The sequence below is a fragment of the Alligator mississippiensis genome, chromosome 7, assembly GCF_030867095.1.
Source record: "Alligator mississippiensis isolate rAllMis1 chromosome 7, rAllMis1, whole genome shotgun sequence".
Classification (NCBI taxonomy): Eukaryota; Metazoa; Chordata; order Crocodylia; family Alligatoridae; genus Alligator; species Alligator mississippiensis.
Genome location: NC_081830.1, coordinates 69,202,760 through 69,229,470, shown reverse-complemented (window position 1 = coordinate 69,229,470; position 26,711 = coordinate 69,202,760). Strand labels below are relative to the sequence as shown.

The 26,711-nt window shown below is 41.5% G+C and overlaps 1 protein-coding gene across 1 annotated transcript in view; it reads right to left on the bottom strand.

Annotated features, from left to right (window-relative positions):
• Positions 1 to 23,468, bottom strand: part of OTOL1 (otolin 1) — a 31,012-nt gene extending 7,544 nt beyond the window's left edge. Inside the window, exons 1-6 of the mRNA XM_059731104.1 lie at positions 23,348 to 23,468; positions 23,169 to 23,222; positions 16,371 to 16,470; positions 14,109 to 14,755; positions 5,340 to 5,717; positions 1,995 to 2,084 (exon numbers count right to left, since the gene is read on the bottom strand). Coding sequence (XP_059587087.1) covers positions 1,995 to 2,084; positions 5,340 to 5,709 — 460 coding nt within the window. The 5' untranslated portion in view covers positions 5,710 to 5,717; positions 14,109 to 14,755; positions 16,371 to 16,470; positions 23,169 to 23,222; positions 23,348 to 23,468. The remainder of the gene's footprint in view (positions 1 to 1,994; positions 2,085 to 5,339; positions 5,718 to 14,108; positions 14,756 to 16,370; positions 16,471 to 23,168; positions 23,223 to 23,347) is intronic.
• Positions 23,469 to 26,711: the final 3,243 nt, after the last annotated feature.

Genomic DNA, 26,711 nt, shown 5'->3' with positions numbered 1-26,711 from the left:
TAGTCAAGGCTGCAGCTGCCCAATTTTTCCATGAGGACATCATCGGACACCAGGTCAAAGGCTTTTTTTAAAGTCTGAATATATGACATCAACCTCTTCTCTTTTGTCCATGTGTCACCTGGTCATAGAACAAAATGAGATTGGTCAAGCAAGTCTTATCTGCAACAAATCCATGCTGGCTATCCCTCAGAATGTTGCCTTCTGTTAGCCTGTCAAGAATGGTTTCTTTGACAATTTCTTCCAAAATCTTCCCAGGGATTGGGGTTAAATTGATTAGCCTGTAGTTTCCTGGGTCTTCTTTCCTCCCTTTCTTGAAGATGGGCACCACATTGGCCCTCTTCCAATCTTCAGGTACTTTGCCTGTGTGTCACGAATTCTTGAATATCCTCACCAGTTGCTGTACTAGAATGTCTGCCAGGTCCTTTAGCACTCTTGGGTGCAACTTATCCAAACCAGCTGATTTATGGGGGTCCAGCCTCTCAAGATGCTCCCTCACAAGATCCATGCCAATGGTGGGCATATATTCATCATCACCCTGGTCATCCCGCATCATGTTCAGCAGGATGGTCCCTTTGGGCTGCTGAAAAACGACGCAAAATAATCATTGGCTTTTTCCTGGGTGTCAGTAGTCAGCTGCCCCAGCTGGTTTAGCAGGGGTCCAATGTTGCCCTTGTTTTTCTTTCAACTACCCATGTATCTGAAGAAGGACTTTTTATTGTCCTTGATTTGTGTAGCTAGATGAAATTCAGTTGCACCCTTGGCTTTTCTAGTTAGCTCCCTGTAGCTGCGGACCAGTGCAGTATATTCCTCCTTAGTAGTGTTTCCTGTCTTCCATCCATTATACGCCACTCTTTTTTTAAACATAGGAGGTCCATGAGTTCCCTGTTGAGCCAAGGGGGTTTTTGAGCCCTTTTACCACCATTTCCATGGGTGGGGTGGACTACCCTTGTGCTTCTAGGATCGCTTCCTTAAGGAGCAACCAGTCATCATGAACTCCCTTCCCTGTGAAATCATGACCTCTCAGGGTCTCATGAACATGCCTCCTAGTCAGCTTTCCTAAAGTCAAGGACTACTGCATTGCTGGCCGACTTGCGATGAATAGTGAAAGTGATCAACTCATGGTCACTATCACCCAGCTTCCCTTTGACTCTTGGGCAATGCAATAAACTCTAGAGCAGTTTGCACCGAGTCTACTGCTCCCAGGCACAGCATCTAAACGTGCACCTGGGACAGCAGCAATTTGAGCCAAGGTGGAGCAAGCCCCTGGCTGACTGGGCTAGTTGGGTCCAATTTACACCCCTGGGCTCTGTCTACACATGTGCTTCAGCACAGTACTCTGCCATAAGATAGTACTGACCCCACAGTACTTTCCTATGGCAGACTTAATTAGTTTACTGTGCCCTAATACCAATGCATGTGTAGATGTAGATGCATCTACATGCATGTATGCATGTTATCATTCTAACATGTAGATGCACCCAGTTAGAATGATATGGGATAGAATGACCATTATGGACTTGTTCTGGAGACTACCGAAATGAATAGGAGTCTTTTCATGAAGATGCAACTACTGGATAATTTTACCCTCTTATTCAGATACAGTTGATTTGATCTGAGACATTCAACTTGGAAGCTTCATGGTAGCTACCACTAGGCACAGAAACTGCTTTTCAAAGTGGTGTAGCTTCATACAGATGGGTCTGATCCAAAGTCCACTGAAATCAAGAACTTTAGATTAGGCCTTTATAAACATCCATTTTCTCAACTATTTAAATCTATTTCATACCCTGTTGGACTACTCCTACTCCATGATACGCTGTTGGATTTTCTCATTACTATTATTAATTTGTTTACTATTAGTTAGTATTAATTTGCACCAACACAACTATACCATATTGCAAATTAATTTCTCCTACATTTTTTTCTATTGGACTGAAAAAATTTCATGCAAGAAATAATACTTGCTTTTTAAATAAGCAGTTAATATGACCTACCCTTTTCTCCTTTGAAGCCTTTTGGACCTTGAAATCCTGGAATTCCTGGTAAACCTTGAAGGCCTGTATCCCCTGTCTCTCCTTTAGGACCTGAAAGGTTACCATTTGAAAATGCTTTAGATAGTGGGTTTCTATTTTCAAAATGACTAGAAAGGACAAACTTTACAGCATGAAATATGAGTATTAGTTCATTCATAAGCCACAGTGAAAGATATGTTACATTGTGCATTGTAAGCAAAGAATCCTTCTGCCACCCTGCAGGAAATATCTGGCTATTCCCCTTGGCATCATAGGAGTGATACCAAAGAAGCAGAGCATGCCTCAGAACTAAGCCCTATTACCTTCACAGATGAGAATCACTGCAGCTGAGATTTTCAAAGTCAGTTAGGAGGAAAGCTATGCAACTACCACTAGAATTAACAGGAGTTTAAAAAAGCCCAAACTTGATTAATGGAAAGGCTGATTTATTGATTGGTTCTTAGATTTTCTCCCCCCATGCCACCTGCGGGATTTTTTACATTTTGATGTCTGATTAAGCCTAATGATATTTAAGAATAACTGCTAAAGCCCTCCTATAACATAGTAATTTGCCCCCTTTGAAAAAAAATTGCAAATTCAAACATGGAATTTGGACAGGTTATATCTGTGCTGCATGCAACCTGGCAGAAGTCTACTGGTTTGAAAAAAAGAAGCAAGCTGCATTAAACACTCAGTTTTTAAATATGCAAAAATCTAGTGCTTTTCTGAGAGCTGAGCACAACAATTTGAATTATCATAACATAATCCACCTGATGTGAACATTTATTTTAACAAAGCTAAAGAGACTGGCTGAAACTTAATTAATAACTCATACAGTTTCTATGGCCCTGGCTCACATTTAATTAATGCTGCAATGATCCCCTGTCCCAACAATTGCACTTCCTGCCACAGCACAAGTGCATGGCAGGAGGTATGATTTTGAGATCCCAATCATGCCATAATCCCTGGCTCCCTGTTCGCTAGTAAATTGAAATCTGGGTTCCTGCAGACCCACCTGTGGAGCTGATAATCAGTTGACTTTTGGCCTTGGCCTAAACAACTGGCCAGTTCCAGACCCAGAGCTGTCCAGGGACCAGGGCCAACAATCAGCTGATGCTAGCCACAACCCCAGACAGTCCCAGGTCTGGTTCACCCACAAGTGTTTGGACAGCAATCAGCTGCCACTACCAGTGGCTTCTCCTGCCAGGAACATTAAGCTACAGTTGGGTGTAGAGTTTAAAGTTCCCACAGGGAAAGCCCTTTTGCTCCCCCTGCTGGGAGCTTCTGATCCCTGGTATCCAGCCAGAGCTGTTGGGCATGGGGTTTAAACTCCTCAATAAGGGAAGTCCTTCAGCTTCCCCCACCTACAGCCTCTCATCCTTCCCCCTGCAACCCCAAGAAACCCCCAGCCTGTTGGAGACCTGGGCTTCCCCAGGCCAATGCCGACAATATTGTCAGCAAGTCAGGTGGAGACCATGGCTGTCCAGGGCTGATTCCAACAATCAACTGATTCTTGGACATCCACCCTGAAGAGTCACAGTATATGGACATGCCACACATTCAATTTAAGGAGATATACAAACCAGTGGGGATGCGTAGGGAGTGCATGAGAGCACCGGTGCACCCCCTGACTGGCCACGCTTGCTGTTCAGGCAATGGGGGGGGAGCAGGTAGGAGCACTGGTGCCCCCCCTGCAAGCACCAGCCAGGGAGAGGGACATCCCCCGCCCCCCCCCCCGCGTTGGTGAAATTGGGTCCTGGTCAGCGAGATTGGCCGCAGGGGAACTTCCCTGTCAGCAGGACTGGCTGTGGTGGGGGACTCCTCTCCACCCCTGGTCACTGACTGGTCACTGGGGGGGCACGTGCCCCCCCGACTAAGGTGGCACCAGTCACCCATGATACAAACCAACCACAAAAATGTTCTACATTATTTAGGAAACATTTTTATGGCTGGTTTGCCATTTTGCAGTGCCTTAAATTGGGTGCACATGTAGCACTCTTGTTGTTTATATTAATTATTATTAACTACAGTATAAATGTAACATGTAGAGGGGGCCCTTGAGTCAGTCATTCATGACCTAAAACTCATTTGAGTTCCACCACTCTTTCTCTGATGAGTAGTTTCTTTATGCACCATTAGAATAAAATTGGTACACAATTTGAAAACTATAAGGTTACAAAAAAGTACCTATTTTATAAAATATTTATATGGTATTAATAGAGGTTATGTTTAGTAAATTAATCATTTTATAATCTGAAGCCTTTATCACCTTCTGTATTTAACTTCCTTGTTTCCAAGAAATGATTGGATATTTTTAGTATTCTTATTATATAACCTTACAAAAAAACCTCATAAACCACTTTTAGGTAGCAGTACCAGGCATGAAACAATGACTAAAGGGAACATAAAAACAATCTGTAAATACTAGAATGATGTAAACACAAAAAAATGCAGGGTAAAGAAATGTGCGTGATGCTCTTTGCTTATACCTAGGACTAACGAGGAAATAAATATTCAGCCTGAATATTTTTGGTTGAACTGGTAAATCATATTGGATTAGTCTTCTAAGAGAAACAGTACAAGTCCCATTGTTTGGCAAATAGGAAACTTGGGATAGCATTAGAGAAAATAATGCAAACGATGTTCGATGAGTGGGGTAAACTAAGAACAAGGAACATTAGAGTTCAAGGGGCTGAGGTATGAGCTGTCCTTCAAGTGACCACTTGCTATTCAAATCCTCTCTCAAAGTGACCATTATACAGTAATTAAAAATGCTTCAAGAAAGAACATTCTTTTGTCTTAATGTGCTTTGAGCCTACTTGTATGGCCTAGTCTGTCTACTGTCCCCTTCCCTTGGAACCACCATGTACATGAAACACAATGTTGCAGTTTTCTAGGATTTCCTATACAAAGATAGGTAAAGGCAAAGAAAGGTGAATTATTGTCCAGGAGTTCGTTTCAGTAATGGTAACTCCTTGGCATAACAGAGCCCATCCTTGCAACTTTTCCATACACAGAACATTGTTTCTAGCAGGTGTTCCCCACGTGAAGGACATGCAGTTCCAGGGCTTAAGTTAGCATTGCTTTATTCTTAAATTTGAATTAAAGTAAATTGCTGATCTGATATTGTATAAGGCATAAGTATACTAGACCTAACCTTCAGCCGGAATAAATTGCCATGGTATAAGAATCTGGTCTCTTAGATCAATTATGTAAGACCTTCTCAAACAGGCAAACCGTTGTCATAACTTATACGCTACAGTTGACACTTCTTCCAGAAAAATGTAATAAATCATCATAATAACTAATAATTTCCCTTTCCCTTACCTGGCAGTCCATGGTCTCCTGGTTCCCCTTTCTGACCCGATGCAGGGGTACAGCAATCACAGCAATTAAAGAAGAAATCAGCTGTGTCAAGAGTAAAATTTTCAAAAGGAAACAGAGTGGTGGCTGTCCTGAAGGCAGGGTGCAGAGTGGACAAATCTGTTGTCATTTCACTCATTTCTGAGATTTCTGGAAAGGAGCTTTCACCGGTGGGTGGGACAATGGATGTGTCAAATCCTTCAGTGACCTCCACTTCAGGAACCTTTATCTTAGTAAACTTTGCATGTGGCTTCTGTGTGGTCTTGGCTTCTGTGTGGACAGCAGCTATAATAATTATACTAAGCGTTGCACTTTGCCATGGAAAATTCCCCATTTTTGTAGCTGTAAGAAAAGATTAATGGAATAATAAAGCATTGAAGCAGGCTTCTTGTATTAGCAACTTCCCTATAAAGTTAATTTGTTTTGTATTGATTGATTTTCCTGCACTTTTCATCATGACCTTTTTCTTCATTCAGATAAGCCATAAGCAAAGATAAGCATAAAAGAAATGCAGTTTTTTTTCAATTAGGCAAATTAGACAGGTTAGTCATATATAGCTCTGACCCTGTTCACTAGTCTAGGTGGAGCAGTATCAGTGTCTGTTCACAGACCTGGTAGCTTCAAGAAGGAGACCACTGGCACATCAACCCCCACAAATAAAGGATTGGTGCTTATATGTCATAGGGAAAGAAAAGAAATTAAGGGCACATTTACACGTCCTCCAGGGGTGCGGGGGTAGTGCTTTAATTAGAGTGACTCTGAGAGCTGCTCTAATTAAAGCACCACAGCATCTCATGTATCAACATCCCTGCACTTCAAAATGGTGGTGGGGGTACTTGAATTAAAGTTTGTTAGAGAGCTTTAGTTCGAGTGTCCCCACGCGTAGGCAGGGACACTGATGCATGAGAGTGGGAGGCTGCTGGAGTGCGGTAATTACTACACTCCAGCAGACTCAATTAATCGCGTCTGTAATTATAGCATGTCAGAGTACCTTCCACACTCATGTACAGGCACCCTAAAAGTCCTGCTTTGCCTCCCTGAACTGTTGAACAAATAGATACATTTCCACTGCAGATCCCCAAACAGACAATTAAAAGGAGTTCAAACAATCTCAAAAAATTAAAGTTGGAAATCCTTGCGAGGGTATAAATACAACATAAACAACTGAGGTGAAAATTTAATATGAATATGAATATTTTGGTACTTCGTGTTGAGTTGAAAAAATTCATTTAAGTTTTTTATACCTCATGATTCTTCTGTTTAGCATAACTGTAACGATTATAAAACAGTGAAAAAATATTATTTTAAATCTACAAAAAACAATTCTGCTTTAAATGTAGAGTGGTCACATTTAAATAGCTCGTTGGTTTTTTTTTTTGTATTAAACCGATTTAAAATCTAGAACAGTGGATGTCAAGCGGGATACGTGTACCCCCTAGGGGTAGTTAAAAGATTCGTAAGGGGTGCACAGAACTCCATGTGCATGCGTGCAGCCACAGCACAGCATGGGGGGGCCAAGAGCGCAGCCTGGCCATGCGGAGAGCAGCCAAGTCCAGCTGGTAAGTATGTTGTGTGGGGAGGGAGTGGGGCAAGGGCAAGGGCTGCCCAGCCGAGGTGGGACATGGAACTGAGCCACGCGGGAGTGGGCAGTTCCCACTGCTACACCCACCCCAGGAGGGCATGAGGAGCATGCACACCTGGATATGCACACCGGGCAGGGTGGACTGGGCCTGGGGCCACCCTGTGCTCTTTCCAGCAGGTCTGTACTCGGGAAGGGTGGCGATGGCACTGGGGGGAGTTGGAGGGTTACAGCCAATTTTGGGGTGGCTGCATCCCCCCATTGCCCTGCTCCCATAGGCCCCCCACAGTGAGGGAGGGTGTGGGGCTGGGGCTGGGGCAGGCACTGCCAAGCTGGGGTGGAGCATGGGACAGACCCACAAGTGGCTCATCCGGGGGATGCAGTAGGTAGCAGCCCCCACTGCTGCACACACCCTAGGAGGGCATGGCGGGCATGTGCCCCTGGAACTTCACATGGGGTGGGGTGGGGTGGGATGTGGGCTGCTGCAGGCTGGGGCCAGAACAGCACTGGGCTGTGCCCAGCAGGGGTGTTGGGATAGACTGTGCTGGGAGGAGGGTTAAGGAGGCTACAGTGAATTTTGGGGTGGCTGCAGTCCCTCCCATAGCCCCCTCCCATTGCTGCCACTGCCAACTGCCCCAAGTGTAACCTGGCCCAGCCCCTGCTGGGAACAGCCTGGTGCTGCCCCGGCCTACAGCCCACCCCACCCCATACAGATCCAGAGGCACATGCCCCCCATGCCCTCCCATGGTGCATACAGTGGTGGGAGCCACCACCCCCCAGATGAGCTGGTCACAGCACTGTCCTGCACTCTGCCCCAGCTGGGCAGTGCCTGCCTCTGCTCCAGGCCCAGCCCTACTCCCTCCCTCACCACAGGGGCCTTTGGGAGCAGGGCTATGGGTGGGGCCTGCAGCCACCCCAAAATTTGTTGTAGCCTCCCCAACCCCCCTCCCAGCACCACCACAACCCACCCTGAGCACAGCCCAGCCCAGCCCAGCCCAGCCCCACACTGGGAAAAGCCCAGCACCCCAGCCCACAGTGGCAGCCTGCCCAACCCCCACGTGCAGATCTGGGGACACACTCCTCCCATGCCCTCCCAGGGTGCATGTAGCAGCAGGAGCCACCCCCCTGCACCACCCCCCTGCACCTTCCAGAAGAGCCACTCAGCAGCTCCATCCTGCACTCCGTCCCACTGAGCAGTGCTTGACCCTGCCCTACTCCCTCCCTCACTGCAGGGCCTTGATCTGCTCCATTCCCCTTAAAAACAAGAAAAAAACATAAAGGGGTACCTGAGCTGAAACTTCACTTGTTAAAAAAGGTTGAAAACCCCTGATCTAGAATATTTATTTGAGCAGTGGAGACCAAATTTGCTCCTCAGTTACATTATCACTGTTCTGGTCATATGAAAAGAGTTACATGGGGATAGTTCAGAGAAAAATCTGTCTATTAGTTTTCCTACAGAAGGTAAAACCAGATAGCTAAAAAGGAATAATGCATATTACTTTCCTTGCCTGATAGCAGCCCCACATCTGCAACACAATCACTTGAACTAACCCACTGAATTCAGTGAGGGCTGTTCTGGTTGCTTTTAATGGGATATCAAGGGACCATTTTATCATCAAGGTCTTCCAGTCCCATAAAAACTTCTTCCCCAGCAGAAGAAAAACAATGGGTTTGAGCCCACTGAATGCAGCTTTTCCCAAATCAAACAACACTACCACAATTTTTGTAAAGTTAAAAAACTTCACAAGAAGGATGACTGCTTGAAAGCATCAGGGTTGCTCCAGAAATGTTGGAAAGCTAAATCATGTGTTATACTAAAGTGATTAAAGATCATAATGACTCCAGAGTCCAGCACAGTTACACACTTTAAAAGATGTTGTCATAAAAGAATAAATGGCAACAGAATTATACTCTAATTCCAAGATTTCTATGGACCTGCTTTTAAAGAAATTAACATTTTCCTGTTATATACTCTATCTTAGTATAACTTTTCAAATCAGTTCTTTTATGTTTAATAAAGATAATTAATTTATCTAAGGGAGTCAAGTTTTTGATAATGTGGACATCTCAGAACAGGTATGGTCTTCAGGCCTCCTCTCTCTCAAGTGTATGACCCTGTCATATCCCATCTGTAAATATGAAGACTACCCCACTTACCCACCTGCTATATAACATTCCAGCAGTTCACTACACTAAGAACTAATACTTGGAATGCATTTATAATGTTTTCCATCTTTCATACAATTCATAGTCTCACAGAACTGATCAAAAATGGGTTTTTATCTGCCAAAAAGAAGGTTGATTAAAAACAAAATTTTCATTGAATTTTCAGTAAAATACTTTATTTTCACTTAAAAATAAAATCCTGAAATATTCTGGCTAAATACTAAAATAATATAATATAGAAATCCTGTCACTGTGTCTCACATTCCCATCTTTTTCTACAGACTGGGATCGCTGGTCAGATTAGAACTGGGCCCATTCTACATGAAGGTCAGGCAGTGATGCCTACAAGTGGGCCATGGCACAGCCCTGCAGCCACACATTGCTGCCTGACCCTCATGTAGAACGGGCCAAGCCCAGCCCACCCAGCTAGCACACACTTTTGGACTGGAGCCACAGGTCCCGGAGCCGCATGCCTAAGTCCTGTCCAAAGGCATGCTAGTGGGTCGTGCTGGGCCCGGTAGGGTTGGGTCGGTCTGGGCCCGTTCTCCCCACACAGACCATGGGTCAGGCACCACTGCAGTGGGCCCTACTGGCTACTGCTCCCAGCGCTTGGGGCTGCACACCACAGGGGGTGGGAGAGTGGAAGTGTGGCAGCCCCCACTCAAGTCCCCCACATACCCCACACCTCCTGCCACTGCCCACAAACCCCCCACCACTCCCCACATGCTCTCCCACACACCCCACCCTCATAAACCCCCCCCCCCGAAAGCACACAGCCCCTCCACCCCCAGACCCTGCTTACTTGGGATAACGCCCAGGGCTGCAGCCTTGTCCCGCTTCTATTTGCCCCGCACACTAAGAGTGTGTGCTAGGGCAATACAAGCAACATAGAGATGTTCTGGCTGGATACTGGAGCATCCCTCTGGAGGTTCCAGTCCTGGCTTGCCTCAGGGCAGTCCTGGACTGTGCCTTGCCCTGCTTTTTTTCCTCATGGTTTTTTTTTTTTTTTTGTTATGATACCTGGAAACCTATGTATCAAATTTAGAACCCATACAGCAAATATGCAGCACAGGGATCATATTTTCATTCTCAGCATACCTCTTGTGGTGTCTCAAACTGGTTTGAGATGCCACAGGCATGCACGCACTCATTTGGATGTGCCCCAGAAGGTCATCTAGTCCAACTACCTGCTCAAAGCAGGACCACCCCCAAGTAGATAATTCTAGCAGGGGCTTTGCCAAGCCAAACCTTACAACCATCCAAAGATGGAGATTCCATAACCTCTCTAGGTAACCCATTCCAGTGTTTCAACCTGGTGGGTAATGCACAGTCATTTAGTACTTGCTAAAGAAAGTACTAAATGACTATGCAGTACCAACTGTGCCATGGAGCACATGTGTAGACCTGCCCAGTGTAGAGCTAACAGCAAAATAGAGATGTTGGATCTCAGTCTGAGGAGTGAACCATGTGTAGCTATATTGCCCAAGGAAAGTATGTGAATTAGACTTAGTTCCTTCCTTAGCTTATTCTTGTTCCAACCTGAAGTGATTTGTTGTTTAACCATTTTGGTTGGATGGTTGGTAGGTGAACAGCAGACCCAAACCTCCTCCCATTCCCCATTCTGTCTGTCCTTTGCATTTGATCTGGTAAGGACTGAACAGATAGGTGGCACTTTTTATTCCTGTGCATATCACCAGAGATCTAGGAGGGAAGAATAACTGATCGCAAAGTCACAGTCACAATCCAACCAATACAAATTAGGGGCCAGTGTGATAGCCTTGTACTGTATTAAGTATTTTAAATCACAGGGGTTACTTGCACAGTAAGACACTATTCAATTTGACCAAGGATGACAGAATTGGGCCCTCTATTTTTACAGAGTATAATAAGGAAGGTGTCTTCTGCAGACAGAGTTAACTGGGGCTATCTGACTTAAAATATGAAATAAAGGACTAATATTATTTTAAAACATTATAATAGCCCAAATATGGTTTTGGAATCTGCATGAAAAGAGAAAATAAGCAACACAATAAAAAGCCCTCAAGAACTTCATTTTGGAGCAGTGTTTTAAATTCTGACTGCCTCAAAGGGAATTCTCTACAGGACTTGTGTCTAGGTCCTGAGCCTACAATTAACTTAAGTGCAAATCAGATGTACAAGATATACTGAGAAAATCCCGGTCCCAATCTTCCATTTCAAAATGTGCTTTTTTTCATCCCAGCAGAATTAACCTTAAACCAGAGAGCAATGCTCTTGGTGCCCACCTTGCCACCATGTGGTGAGCAGCCATGAGCCAAAAAGTGATAATAATGTATGTACATCAAAAGCACAATGTTCAGCACAAGCCAAGAACAGAACAGAGGGGGACTGTTTCTTAGATAGTAGAAACAAGTTAATGTAAGATGTGAAAGGCGAGGCAGCCACTTCCTTTTTCAGGATAGTCTTGTTATTTTATACTCCAAATGCCTAAGCACAATATATGGCATTGTACGAGCACTGTAACTCAAGCAATTAGCAAGGTAATGGTCTGTGGGGCTCATTAGAGCAGAACATCAGTTTAAACACTTGGCAGGAAGCTATGGAAAACCCATAACTTTAAAATGCTAAAAGCCAACAAACAGAACAGAAGAACAGTAGCATTTACACTGTCAGGTTGTTCCTCTGGGCTAGTAAACAGGACAGTACTGTGGTATCTGTATATTTGGTTCATTTATGTGAATGTAAAACAAGTTAACTAATAGTTGTAGGGTCTAGCTTCACCCACAGAAACTAAAAAAATGCATTCTAACTTGATAATTTTCCTCTTAGTCATGCATTTATTATCATAAATGCTACTGTAATATGAATAAACTGTCATCTATTTTTATTTTAATTCCCAAACTTGTCTCAAGTTAGATCCTTGACCACTTAATGCACTTAGAAAAAGTAAATTTAGACTTATAATAAAAAGAATTAAAAATACTTGAGGTGAAATCCTAGTACCTCAAAGTACTAAACTAATGGACTAAACTTCCATTAACTCCGATATGGTCAGGATTTCATCCCTAGAGTTTTGGAAGGAATAGAAACCTCCATGCTATAGTTATGAACATGCTACATAATCTAACATCTTCTGCAGCTAGTTTTTTTATATCTTCCTACTGCACTGCTTGTTGTCCCTTCCTCTGGAGCATCTGGTTTTGTCTACTGTCAGAGACAGGATCCTGGACTAGATGAACATTGGGTCTGATCTAATCAGGAATTCCTTTGTTCCAAAGGAACATCAGCAGTAGAGTATTTTATTTTGACTTTTATTTATTAACTTAACTTCCTTTAGGAGTCTGCCACTGTGATGTCAGGCAGTAGGTAGGGCAGAGTGGCAACTTAGGGCATCATAAACATGCTATGGGAGGCCACTTTAATTAGTGAGCTGCGCTAATTAAAAGCACCTGAGCATCACATGTATCAGCATTCCCACACTGAAAAATGTCAGTGGGCATAAGTGACTGATAGCAAGGGCACGGGGGGGGGGGGAGGGAGGAAGGGGGGGCACATGCCACCCCCTCCTCCAACAGGGCCATCCCTGCTGGCAGCAGTGGCGGCTTCTGCAGGTGCCCCCACAGACTCAAGAGGCACCAGTTGCCCATGTCAGTGGGGCATTTTGAACTAAAGCTCACTGAACGAGCTTTATTCTAAAGCACTCCACCGCCACTTTTCAGTGCAGGAAGACTGATACACGTGATGCTGGATGCTGCTAGAGCACATTAAATTTCCATGCTCCAGCAAAACTTGATTAAATCAAGTCTGCTCCAATGTGCTGCTTTTTACAGCACCTGGGAGCAGCCTTGCTGCACATCTATAGGAGCCCTTAAACACTAGCTCATTCAGAAAGGCATAAATTTCCCAAGGAGACAGCTTAATGCTATGAATATATTTGCAAAGAGCGGGGGTACTTAGTAGAAAGGATTAAAGTAATTTAAAAACAAAGAATACGGAAAGAATAGCACTACTTTAGTACTCCTGCTCTCTGCAAGTCCATTCACAGCATGATGCTGTAGTCTATCACCTACGAAAGCTTATGCCCTTTGTACATATGAGTTACTCGTTAAGATACCACCCTTTTTAAGGTACATCCTTGCCTTCTACCTTTAAAGTAAAAAAAGTAAATCACTTTTTTTTTTTTAAATCAACAAGTTTTGTCAACTTATGTAACTATTTCTAAAAATAAATGTACTAGAAATTTAAATAGCTTGATATTCTAACAAAACAGTATGTATATAATAAAACTGTTTCTTAATATAATAAATTGCCAAAACACTCAGAATTTATCGTGTTACAAACTAATGGTTATTTTTAAAAGCTAGACTATATATCCTTGAAAATAGGGGCTAATAATTAGACAGTCAGACTCTTCATTATAGTGAGCCAAGGTGTTACTAAAATAAAGACTTTAAGCTTTATAAACACACCATAATAAAATTGAAGGGTATTTTTTTCATTATATCAGATTTCTTGCCAATCTCTATAAAACAATTTACTCTAATTTGCTCACTTGAAATATATATATATACACACATTTCATAATAGATGCAGAATGAGAGCAATTATGCTTCACTGTAATATCTAGTTTAGTGGATCTACACTTAATTGGGTATAAATGTCCACTAAATGTTAGCATCTGTCCCACAACTCTGCTGTTATAGTGCAGCTGTGCTTTGTTTTCCTCCCTAAATAACAGTATCTAAATAATCTAGTCTACAACAAAGTTCATCTGCAACCAAGAGATCTTAAATAATGGGTAGATGATTGAGTTTTCTGTTGTTTGAATAACATTTTGAGTTTTTATTCTGAAGGGAGAAAAGTAAAAGAGTTTCCTCATAATTACATATTCACTAAATGCATTAGTTTTTTCTTGAGGCAAATTACATTGATAGTACCTTTTAAACTCCATAATTTCATTGCAAAAGCCCAGCCCAAAGATAAAGCAAGCAATGTTTGTTATCTCCTACCTTATGAAAGTTCTCTTTATCAGGAATATGCGCCCTGGATGGCACATTGGAAAAGTTAATCTTATTCTCATGCAAGCAGTAATCTATTTTATTTCTTTAATTACTTTTATTGTAGCCAATGAGTGGATTTGCTGTGCAGAGAGGAAATGGGATTGGTGAAGTCTCTTGAAAATAACCAGAATGACACTGAAATCTGAGGAAATGCAAATGCAGTCCACAAGCTAGGACTCTTCTCTTCACCTGTTTTTTGCTGGCTTTTTGCCAGGTGCCTGCTATCAAGCTGAAAAACATAAAAGATTCTCATTGCAGTGCAACCATTCTGGGTGATTTCAGAAGATGCTCAAGAAATTCTTTCTGCTTCTATATCTGAACAGCAATTGACAGTGTGCTATATACCCCACCTGAGGGTCAGAAGGAAAGGGACACGGGGAAGGCACACTTTGCATTAAAAACAATATAAGAGATGCATGTTGCTTCTCATTCAAGTCATGGGCTGAAGTTCTTGGTCCATTAAAGTCAATGGAAATCCAGACAGTTTCTTGCTAAGACAGGTACTTGCATCTTCCCTTGGCACGATCACCTGTCGGGATGATGGCAGGTTAGATTCCATGCCCTATCAATCCAAGCCAGAAATATCCAAGCCATGTCTGAGGTAAAAAAAAAAAAGAGCTCGTCACTGTAAGGTAACACTTGGGAATTAGTTTCCTTTATAAATAGAAACATTTTTAAAAACACTGCTTGCTAACTAGAACCAGGTACTTATTTAGTTATTGCAAATCTTAACAACAGGCGGGATCTAAGGGATCACTGGTTGCTACACAGTAAAAGTTTGTGTGCAGTGGAAACTACTACCCATTTGGATACTTTTGTGATCAATAGAGTCCAATCCTTGAAACAGTGGAACTGGACTGAATGAGTATACTCAGAATATTACTTTTATTTGTTCCCTTTCAATCTCCTAAGCTTTTTTATTTTTAATTTCATAGAATTTTTTTTTTTGTATTTCATCAAATGCTGTATTTCACTTTGGTCAAAAAATGCAACCGTTTTTCCTTTACTGAAAGACATTATGGGTTTTTGTATACATTTTGGATATTGCATAGTTCATGCATTATGATTTTTCATTTTAAAAGGGAAATAAGTGATCGTGTGTCAGAGTGATACTGTACAGTACTGTGCCTTTGAAGAAGAAATAAGGCTTGCTTGAAGCAACAGATAGCTCACTGCAGCTGGATCAGGAAGTGACAGTGTTAACGCAAGACTAAAGCAGCAAAAAATTTGAATTTTTTGGCAAAGCTTTTCCTCTGAAAATGCGAGGCTGATAAGAGATGCACATGACATCCAAGATCTTAAATATTACTATTCGTGTCATGATGTTTCTCTTTCATGTGACTCAGTTTTCTAGGCAGACACAACTGATGTTCATATGGTAATAAACATGATGATTACATATTTAATTTAAGCACTCTTACCCAGCATCATTCCCAAATCCAGATTCTGCTACTTATCAGGAATGTTTTTGAGTATAAAGTAATGCTAAGGAGACAAAGCTAATCAGAACATCAAATGTTCTGTTAACTCTTCCACCAGTTGGCACCCTTCAGTAGTACTCCTAGCAAAAAGAATTATACAGCCATGCTCTTTAACAATCACAGGCCTAATTCTGTCACCTTTATTCAGCTGTATTGACCAATAGGATTTTCTGGTTAGGTTTTCCATTTCCTTATTAAAAACTGAAAGAGTCCCTCTTGCAAGTAAATGCTTTTGTGGATTCCTGTGCCTATTACGCCAGGGTCTCATCAGATAATGCCTTCTGTTTTTGCTCTCTCTAGCTGTGTCAAACAGAACTGCCCAGCGTACCAAGCCAGAGTGTGTCCTGGAGAATCTCAGTGGGGCCACATAGAAAAAGGCAATATTACCAGGTAAGATCCACAGGGAGTAATGGATGAGGAGAGGATGATCTACAGCTACTCCAGACCTACAGTGCACATAGACAAGTGTCCAACCCATCTGGATAGGGTACAGTAGGGTGCCAATTGAATTGTGCAATAAGAGGTGATCTGAAATCAGGCTTACTGATATACTGCCTTGGAATTAGGAACAATTCAATGGTGAACAGTGGTGGCAGAATATCAGTACTGTACCTAGATTTTGATCTGGGTCAATGGTACCTTGTACACTTGTTCAGGGAATTTAACAGGTTAATTCATTCCACCTTTCCCTTTACAAATGAAGACTCCTTCAATTCATTGGAATTCTTACCCCAGAGAGATTTAGATGAGCTACAATTCATTCTCAGCTTTTACAACCCAGTTCAAAGTACAGGAATGAGTACCAGGAGGCTGCCTTTCATCTCCTTATCCTGGTGCAAATAAAATCAGAAAAGCATCTCATTTAATTAATCAAAGCTTACTGTATTACAGTATATTCATATTTCAGTTTAACAATTGGACAGGGAAGATTGGGTTTTCTTCAAATATTCTTATAGTTAAAAATCAATTCTCCTTTGATATAAGCTGTGGGTATTGTAATCTTCCTAAATTTATTTGCAATTTAAACACTTCACTTTCTCTACACAATATTCAGTATGTGACTTCAACCAATAAAAAACTTCAGTATGGAAAACATATTATTAAAAGCACCAAGCCACCTTGATTCACCAGTTTTTCAAAATACTTCATTGAAATCAGTGACAGGTTTGCCTGCAAAAATCAAGGACATGTTCTAGCCCACTAACATATGCACGCTGTCAGCTCAATCACTGTATGACAACTCGCAGCAACCCTAAAAGCTATTTTTTGTCAATACCTCTGAAAATAGATCTTCAGTTCTACAAGGCTGATTCATTTCTGAATATATTATCAATTTTGCACCTATCAGACATAACTTTACATATTTTAAAAAGAAATTATGAACACATGTTTCTTCATCCATACAAGGTGCATCACTTAGCACTGGATTAGGCCAACGTCTGGAGCCGCGTTTTACTCTCCTATAGTGATGTAAATCCAAAAAAACTCCACAAAGTGTTTTTGTAGTCAAATAATCTGCACCACTGTTACAGAGAAAAATTTGGCCTATAATCATTAATATTTTCTATTCTTACATTCTCTGTTTTTATATTAAATTTCTTGTACTCCTGTTGTACATCTGAGAGTGATGAACAAAAACAGGAATGACAAGATAGATTCTACAAAGTTGCAAACACCTCTTATGAATTGCTCAATACTAGTTGAGACCAGCAAGGATTGAGAACACACAGTAATTTAGGAAAAAGGTGTAATTCCCAATAGGATGATGTACATTAGTTACCTGGAAAATATTTCATCTCTCTTTAACTACATAGTTAAAAATAGATTAAAAGAATATTATTATGATTTTGAAGTCAGCCCTCAAAAGTTAGGACATGTCAGAAATAAGGTTGCTTTAGCAACCTGAATATATCCCCATTGTGTGTATGGAATATAAGGAGGTCTTTACTTGAATACCCACACTTGCACTTCAAAGGGGTCCACACTTTCATTTGAAATTTCTGAACAGGTCCACAATAGGGCTGTGTGAAGCTTCGGTCCCTGATTCGATTCGGTGGAGATTCAGCCCAATTCAGTAGCCAAATCTCTGAATCTGAATCAAATCAGAAGAACCTTTAATCTCTCCGAATCAAATCGGAACCCTCCAAATTGATTCAGAAAGATTTGATGATTCAGATATAGACACAGCTTTAAATGTTTTTTCTACATACCTCAAGGTACCAGGCAGCTCATGAATGCCGAGATGCTGGGGCATATGGAGCATCCCACAGGGGCACGGGGGGGGGGGGGGGGGGTCCCCAGTGGGCTCAGCAGTAGAACCAGAAGCAGACCAGAAGCACTTCTGGGTCCACCTGGGAGTGTGCTGGTGGGACCCCCTGCGCCTCCTTGGCTTGACAACTAGTGCCTCCTGGGTCTGGGGGGGGACACCCAGGGTCCCCCCCCATGGCCAATCAGCAAACCAGGGGGCCAGGGAGTGCCCCCTCCCCACCCCCGCGTGCTACCCAGTGGACCCAGATGTGGACTGGAAGTACTGTGAGATACTCCATCTACCCCAGCATTGCAGCGTTCATGAGCCACGCCTGGTACCTTGAGGTATGAGGAAAAAACATTTAAAGCTGTGTCTATGGCAGAATAGCTGATTCTCCAAATCAGCATCAAATCTTCAGATTCAGATTTGGCCATATTGAATCAGAGACAGTGATCCAAATCAACGAATCAAATCACTGTCCCCGATTAAGGCTGAATCCAAATCAAACATGACCTGTTTTACACGTCCCTAGTCCACACCTCCATTCTAAAAATGTTAGGGGCTTGCAAGTGAAAAAAAGGTTGAAAACCACTGGAATATCTAGCATTATTTTGCCCCTGACATAAGATCAAAGGGCTAGAAGGGAGCTACCTAGATTCAAGAACAACTCCTATTGACTTCATTTGCAATTGTAAGTGGTCAGCATTTCTGCAAATCAGACCCCAACATCCCACGTCAGGCATTTAGAAAATGGAGAACACACAATTAGTAACCATCTTTGAAGTCTATTCTAAGTAACTTGCCCAGCAACACATAGAAAGCCTTGGTCTAAGGCTGGAAGAGAAGAATTCATTCAACTGTCTCACCACTTGTACTGTCCCTTCTCTTCTACAGGGATCCCTTCTCTTCTACAGGGATCTTACATATAACAGCCTCCATCAATCTATATGCCATTTCTATTTCCTAAGCAGATCCCCTGAATAAGGCAGGGATCCTGAGAAAAAGTAGTAATTGGTCACATACTCAAGGTTATCAGACAAACACAAAAGGACCAAGTTAAGGTTGCACTGGAAACCTTGAAACTGGTATCTCCTGACATTCAGTTCAGACTTTGAACACTGATAGTGTTTTGGAATGCATTCAGGTATGTAATTTCCTAGACATATAAAAAAGCAAACTGAAAAAAAACAGGTGACACCCACATGGTTCATCCGCTGGATCAGAACATTCAGATACGCCACAAATACGTTTGCCACCTGAGCTGAGACAGTAACTGCAAGGGGTGCAAGTCACTGGAGAATGTTCATTGTGGATGGACTCTTTAGAAATATTAACCATTAAGTTCAAGGTCATCTCTACTGAGCATGTGCAAATTGTAATTTTTAAAGTCTTAAAAATGGGTCAGATAAGGGGAAATGTTCATGAGGAAAGCAAAAGGCATCCTACTTGCTTCAGCCCTACCCATACCAACATTTAAGGGTCTCATATTTCAAGTTTCTCAAGTTAAAGGTTAACATAACATTTTAAAATGGTAGAACAATGTGTTTTGATGTAATGAGGTGTAAGGATTTCCTCAGGGTGATATCTTTTATTGGATCAACCATGTAGTTGAAGTAAAGTTAGACAAACTTTCAAAAGCAAGACATTCTTTGTCATTTCTTTCTACCTGTCTAACTTTATGTCTACTTGTCTAACTTTATCCCAATTACATAGCTTGTCCAATAAAAGATATTACACTAAGAAATCCTTGTCTCAAGTAACTTCTGGTCCATCACAGTTAAAACATCACTCTTTCACTACCATGTTGCTGCAGCCTCATTCTCAGAAATGGCTGATGATTTTGATTAAACATTTTTCCCCACAAACATCACCCAAACTTATGTGCAACTAAAATCAAGAGTTTTAAAATGGGAAGTGTCAATATCTTTGTAGACAGCACTAGAAACACATATTATTATGCATTGTATACTTTAACTTTTCTAATTAAACTCTATTGTATTCTTCTGTATTGAAAAAACAGTAATAATGGTGAAACCAATACAGTTAGATTGTTCTACAGTGCTACCTCTCATTAACCACAGAGATAAAATTACTGGAATAAAAAGAAAAATGACTTGTGCTAATAGACTCCTATTCTACAAGTGAAAGACAAATTAAATATATGAGATTTAAAAACACAATACTGTTACTAAAAATGTAATTTGCACTTACAGTTTGAAATGAAATTGTGGACATTAATCAACTACATTATAATAATGTGTATTTGGATCAAAAGGTTTAATTATGCCGTGAGCATTAGCAGTTACCCACATATTTTAGATAGTCAGTTTATTTCTCTCTCTCTTCCTTTCTCTCTCTCAGACTGCTTAGTTCAAATAACCTTACAGTGTTTGTGTTCAAGAGGAGGAAAGAGTTATAATTGCTTCCATTGTATAATAGCTCAGAACTGCAATGTGTTTAATAATATAACAGCAAACACTTTACGTGCCTTTTGTAGATGCATTATGAAAAGAATGCATAGTACAGCATAACATTTACAAAAGATCTTATCTTAGGCTTGGTCTTGTGTGTCCTGGATTGCCATCTGGTTAAATTTAACAAGAAAAAAAAAAAGTCACTGTCTTCCTATTCAATTTTATTCAGTGAATTAATATAGGTGTGATTTTGCATTGCTTACTCTTACAAGGAATCCCATCAGCAACCACTATCTTACTCATCTGAGTAAAAGACAGCAGGATAGAACCTACACCAAATATCTCATCGTGTCAAGAGCTACCCACCAGGGCAAGTAAACTATTTGTAACAAAACCCTTGTGTTGGTTTTAAATAAGTACCTTTCAGAGGCAAAACAAGCTTTATAATGTTGCAACTTTTCTTTTTTCTAAATCAAGATTACTACAGTTTGCAATGCAACCTATGTGTATTCAGCAAAGCTACTCTTTCTGGGTCCTAACTTTAGGCCTTACTGATAGCTTATCCTTGCAAGAAAGACAGCTTCAATCTCATGTTGGTATATTTGCTAAATGGCTTGATTATAATACAAAAAGCAGACTGGATTTTAGGTGAAGTAACAATTAGGACCCTGCAGGTTAAGCATGAAAATAAGTGTTTAACTTTATCTTAATCATTTTACTTAGTCATAAGAATTTACAAGTAATAACTTATAGTACACTGAACTGTATTCATATGTTCTGTTTGAATGCATATTTAAAAATGAGATCAATAAAGGCAGCACAAAAAGTTCTTCTGGAAGTACTTTCAGTTCTATTTATTACCATGAGTGAATCTAGGCTTTTGAAAATGAGGTTCCAGATGATGTGGCACATCGTATAACACAACACACATTTTTCTCCCGTTAAATGGGAGCTAAATGCTTCACTAATATGATAAGAGGGCAGCACTATATTATCCATTTCAAGATCAAAGCAAAATTAATAAAATTATTGGAATGTGCACTAATTTATAAAGTTTCAAAAAATTTCAACAAACTAGGCAAAACAAAGTGTCCAAATAGTTAAAAGATAGTGTCATTAGTCCTGTAGTCATTAAAGTTAAATATACATCTCTTATTCAGATTCATAAAACAAAATCTAGCCTTCTGGTGCATCTTGACAATACCTTCACAGTCAGTCATTTCTGCACCCAAGTTAAGGTTTTTAGCTAGAGCTAAAAATAGTCTGTAGGGCTGTAAAATAGAAGAGAGACATTACCAGGAATGGCTAACTGTGAAGGGAGGAAAGGGGAGTCTAAGGAGAGCCCAGAGGGACAGGAGCACAAAATACTTACCTTCAGTGCAGGGGGAAGCTGCCCTGGTGAGAAGGACCAGCCCAAAACATTTAGGAGCACATGCTCCTTCCAGATTGGCAGAAGGAGTGTTAGAGTTGACATTTCAGGCCCTCGATAATGGCAAGAAGGAAAGGAGCAGTGGCAGACAAGAGAAGCCAGAACTGAAAGTGGCCAGATCTGTCAATCTCCTGCAAAAGACAGGAGAATGGACCAAAGTTCCTGGCCAAAAGTGGCTGGGGAAACCCTAACCAGGCATAGCCTGCTGGGAAGTGGACCGACAGAGTGGAGCGGGCATGACAGAGGCTGGAGGCAGCAAAGAGACTGCAAAAAGGAGAAGTGGCCATGAGTCTTAAAAGGGCCCTGCCCTTTTGAGACCATTTTGGCAGGGGGGAGGGGGCGGGTTTCTTTTCTCTTGGTTTAGATTTTTTTTTCCCCTCTCCTCCTTTCTTGCTGGACTATGTTGTGCTAAAGGAAAAAATGAGAGAAGGAATGTAGCTGGCCTGCCCTAGCAGAAAGCTGTTTAAGTAAAGTCTGTCCTGAGGGAGACATTGGGCCTGACCAAGGGTCTGGGCCCAGAGCTGGGACTTGAAGCTGAGAGACTGGAAATTCACAAGACTGTATGAATTAGATGGCTGTGAACAGTTTGATGGACACATTGAGGAAGGAAGCAATTTAGGCTTAGTTCAGTTGTGGACTTATCACCTTTATTTTCTGGAAAGAACATTTGATTGAAGTCAACTAGCCTGAGCAGAGGACAAATTGGTTTGAGTTTAATTTTTGTGGAGACCCAGAATGAACGGACTTAAATTGATTATGCAGTTCCTGAACAGAAAGTTGATTTTGTAGTTATCCTTAATTGGACTTGATTTGGACTGATTTAAATTAAGTGCCATTTGACATAGCAAAGACAACCAACAATTTATTGACTTTATTGAAGACAGGAAATGATAAGGGTGGGGTGTAAGGGGAGGAGGAGCCCCATGAAAAAGTATGCTGCCTCGGTGAGCGAGGAGAGTTACTGCTCAGCCTATATCCACCTCCCAATAAACATCAAGCAACATCAAGGTGCAGTGCATAAAAATGGGCATCTCAGGTCAGGTAATTGTAAAATGCTCTCATTCGCCTCACAGCTCATCCCAACAAGGTTTTAGGCCACCATGGACTGTGGCCATATAGCATTTCCACTTGATGTTGGCAGCAAAATTACAGAAGGGACAAGGCAAGGATAAGCCCTTACTAGACACAGCTGGGGAAATTCACACACCAGGTGGGGTTTAGAGGAAACAGAGGCCAGCAGCAATGAAAAGACAGCAGTGGGGGCTACTCAGTGGCCCCTGGGGCACAGCAAGAGAAGAAGCATCTGGACAAGGAGGCAAGAAGCTCCAAAGCTCTCCCAAGAGCCAAAGAGAAACCACGGGGAAGTGGAGCCTGCTGGGTAAAGGTATAACCACAGCAAATCCCAAAGCGGAGAGGTGAGAGACAGAAGGCACTTACCTGGGTGGTCCATGGGAAGAGAGATCATGCTGGGGAGGAAGGGCCCAACTCCACCTAGAAGAGAAAAGACAGGGATATAAATATAACAAAAACATTAACTGCCGGTGCGCAGGTAAGTATAAGCGTGGGCGCTGGATGCAGCCAGCTGAACACTGTACTACACTGCACTGGGAGCTCACCAATTAAAATGAATTCACTTTTACTGGCTTGTCTGGGTGTCTTCTGATAACAGCTCTCATTGGGGAATTAACTTTTCATTCTTCCATCACATCAAGGAATGTCATTAATCACCCTCACCCCGGCCCTGATCACATATACAAAGACAGACAATAATCAATTTTAAAATGCAGAACACCAGGAAAAAATAAAGAAGAGCTGAAAAACTGAAAATGCTTGAAAACAGGCAAAGCTTTTTTCCACCCCCATAAATTAGACAAAAAAAGGAACAAGTAATCAGATCAAGAAACAATAATATCCAAAAGAATAAGATAGAACATACATACACACAAACTTGAGCTGGGTAAAAAAAAAGTGTTTATTATTTTTCAGAGGGTTTTTTTTTTATTTCTATAAAATTGTGTCATTTTTCCAACAGAAACACAATTCTGTGAAATTTAAACTTTTGAAACCTCAATCATTTTTTGATTCCTCTTTTCTCATCCAGAAAAAGGAAAATATATCAGATCAAAATAAAAATATCCTGCTTGTTTATTCATAGAAAAAGTAGCTGTTTTGATATAACAAGCTTAATTGGACTATTTGGACCAGTTCAAATTCCAACTTCTTTCCCAGTTTTGGATCCCTGTTATGTTTTCTTTTAAAAGCCTGATCCCAGATTCCATGATTGTTCATATCTTGAGGTAGGCACCTGTGCCATTATTTATCCATAGAAGACGGAGGACACATTTGGTACTACATAAATTAATATTATTAATATTAATCTCTTATGAAATACACTAAAAAAAATCTAGATCATAAATTCCAGAAACTCAACTAGAAGTTAATTAAAACAGAGTAAGATACAGAAATATTTCATATTGCTTTAAAATGAGCAACTTGCCTTTGCAGTCTGAGCTGCCATTGTAGGAATTCTCCAGTTGAGAATCACAGCATCTGTGCATGATTCTGTAAAGTGATAGATCTTTTTAGCTTTCATGTTCATCTCCCACAGAAGCCCCAAATATAGTATTTTATATACTTTTCAATTTTTCTAGTTAGGGAATACCAAAAACCTGCAAATATAGAATCAGCGGTTTTATAAAATCAGCTATGAGGCCATTTTGAGATGCAGTCAAAATCTGAAGCCAGATTATCATCTTCATTAAGATGAATGACAATCGATCCAGAAATCTGACATGTTATATGCAACTGGTTTGACAAACTGTCCATTTGACGTATGCTAAATTCTTTTACCATTGTAAAAAAGTGCTGCTCTGAATGATTTACTGGAAACACTGATGTGGTAACTAAAGAAGTACATACCTCCAGTGTTGGCTACAAATAAACCTGATTCAACAGCAGGTACTTAATTTTCATTAAATGAAAATATTTTCAAATCTCACTAGTGACCCTGGCTGTGGGACGTTCTTTTTTGAAGGCCAAGAGAGAAAGTCGTTGTTACACTTTCTTCACAGTCTGCCATTTGTCCTTTTTCTCCTTTTTGCCCCAGAAGTACAACCGATCCCTGTTTTCCAGGATGACCCATTTTTCCAAAAAACTCAGGATCTCCTTTAAGGCCTTGTGAAGAAGAGAAGATGATTCTGATACTAACCAAAAGCAAGCAGGAGCCAGTGAAAGAAAAGACATCTTGCCGGGAGCCACGCCTCCAGAGTTACTACTCTGTAAAGCTAGGACAGCTAGAGAGAGGGGCGGGGACGAGGAGAGACCCGGATGAATGATAGGAGAGTGACATGGCAGAGACAGGGGAAGCAGCAAAGAATCGTGACAGCTGGAGCGACGGGGAGTCAAACGGCTGTTGGATGACAGATTAAGAAGAGTTTCTACTAGCAGAGATTGACTCCGTTTTGGGGACTCATCAATATAAACAAATTATAAAAGGAAAAAAAACCCTGAAGAAACACAGGAAAACATAGGAGACTGGTATATACAAGTAAAATCTTTCTTTGAAGTTATATATTAAGCACGCACACAAAAAATCAAAGAACTTAAAGTGAAAATGAATATATTAAACCTACCGATATAAAAGAAAAAGAGGAAAAAAAAGAGAGGGGAATTTTGATATTCTGAGGCTGACGGTTATCATAAAGACTTTTATTCTTTGAGATGTGTATCCCTAAGAGAAGGGTATACAAATTTACAGCCTATTATTATTATTGTCTCTTGTTCGGTTGTTGATTCTGATTTCTTTCTATACGGGACATTATACTCACCTGAGTCCAGAGAAACTATCTAGAAAGAAGTGGAAAGGAAAATCTGAACTATTTAAGATGTGATATCTTGTTTAACTGTCTTTTATTAATGGTAATTAAAAGAGAAAATAATTGATCACTGAGTTTTTATAATAGACCAGATAGTATATTTGCATAGTCTTTTGAAGAATGTTCCAAGAATTCCGTGCTAAAAAAATTAATCAACATATTCCGGTTAAAAATCTAGTGGTGTTTATAGATTCATAGATGTAGGGTCAGAAGGGACCTTGCAGATCTTCTAGTCTGACCCCCTGCCCTGGGCAAGAGAGAAAACTGGGCTCAAATGACCCCAGCTAGGTAATCATCAAGCCTCCTCTTAAAGACCCTCAAGGTAGGAGCCAGCACTACTTCCCTTGGAAGTTGGTTCCAGATCCTAGCCACCCTGTCTGTGAAGTAGTGCCTTCTAATGTCTAGTCTGAACCTACTCTCTAACAATTTATGGCCGTTATTCCTTGTTACTGCGGGAAGCGCTCGGGGGAACAAGGTCTTTCCCATTCCCCGCTGGTCCCCGCTAGTAAACTTATAGAAGGCCACCAGGTTCCCTCTCAGCCTTCTCTTGTGAAAGCTGAACAGGTTAAAGTCCTGCAGCCTCTCCTAGTAGGGTCTGCCCTGCTGTCCCCGGATCATGCGAGTGGCCCTCCTTTGGACCCTCTCAATGCTGTCCACATCCCTCCTGAAGTGCGACACCCAGAACTGGACGCAATACTCCAACTGCGGCCTGACCAGTGTCGCATAGAGGGGGAGGATCACCTCCTTGGCCCTGCTTGTGATGCATCTGTGGATGCACGACAAAGTGCAGTTAGTCCTACTGACTGTGTCCTCACATTGGCAGCCCATGTTCATCTTGGAATCGATAATGACTCCCAGATTTCTTTCCGTCACTGTGCTTTCGAGAATAGAGTTCCCCAGCCTATAGGTATGCTGCTGGTTCTTACTGCCCAAGTTCAGCACCCTGCACTTGTCAGTACTGAATCCCATCCTATTCTCATTTGCCCACCCCTGTAACCTGTCCAGGTCCAGCTGTATCCTGTCCCTCCCTTCTAGCGTGCCCACCTCACCCCAAATCCTGGTGTCATCCGTAAATTTAAACAGGGTGCTTTTCACCCCCTTGTCC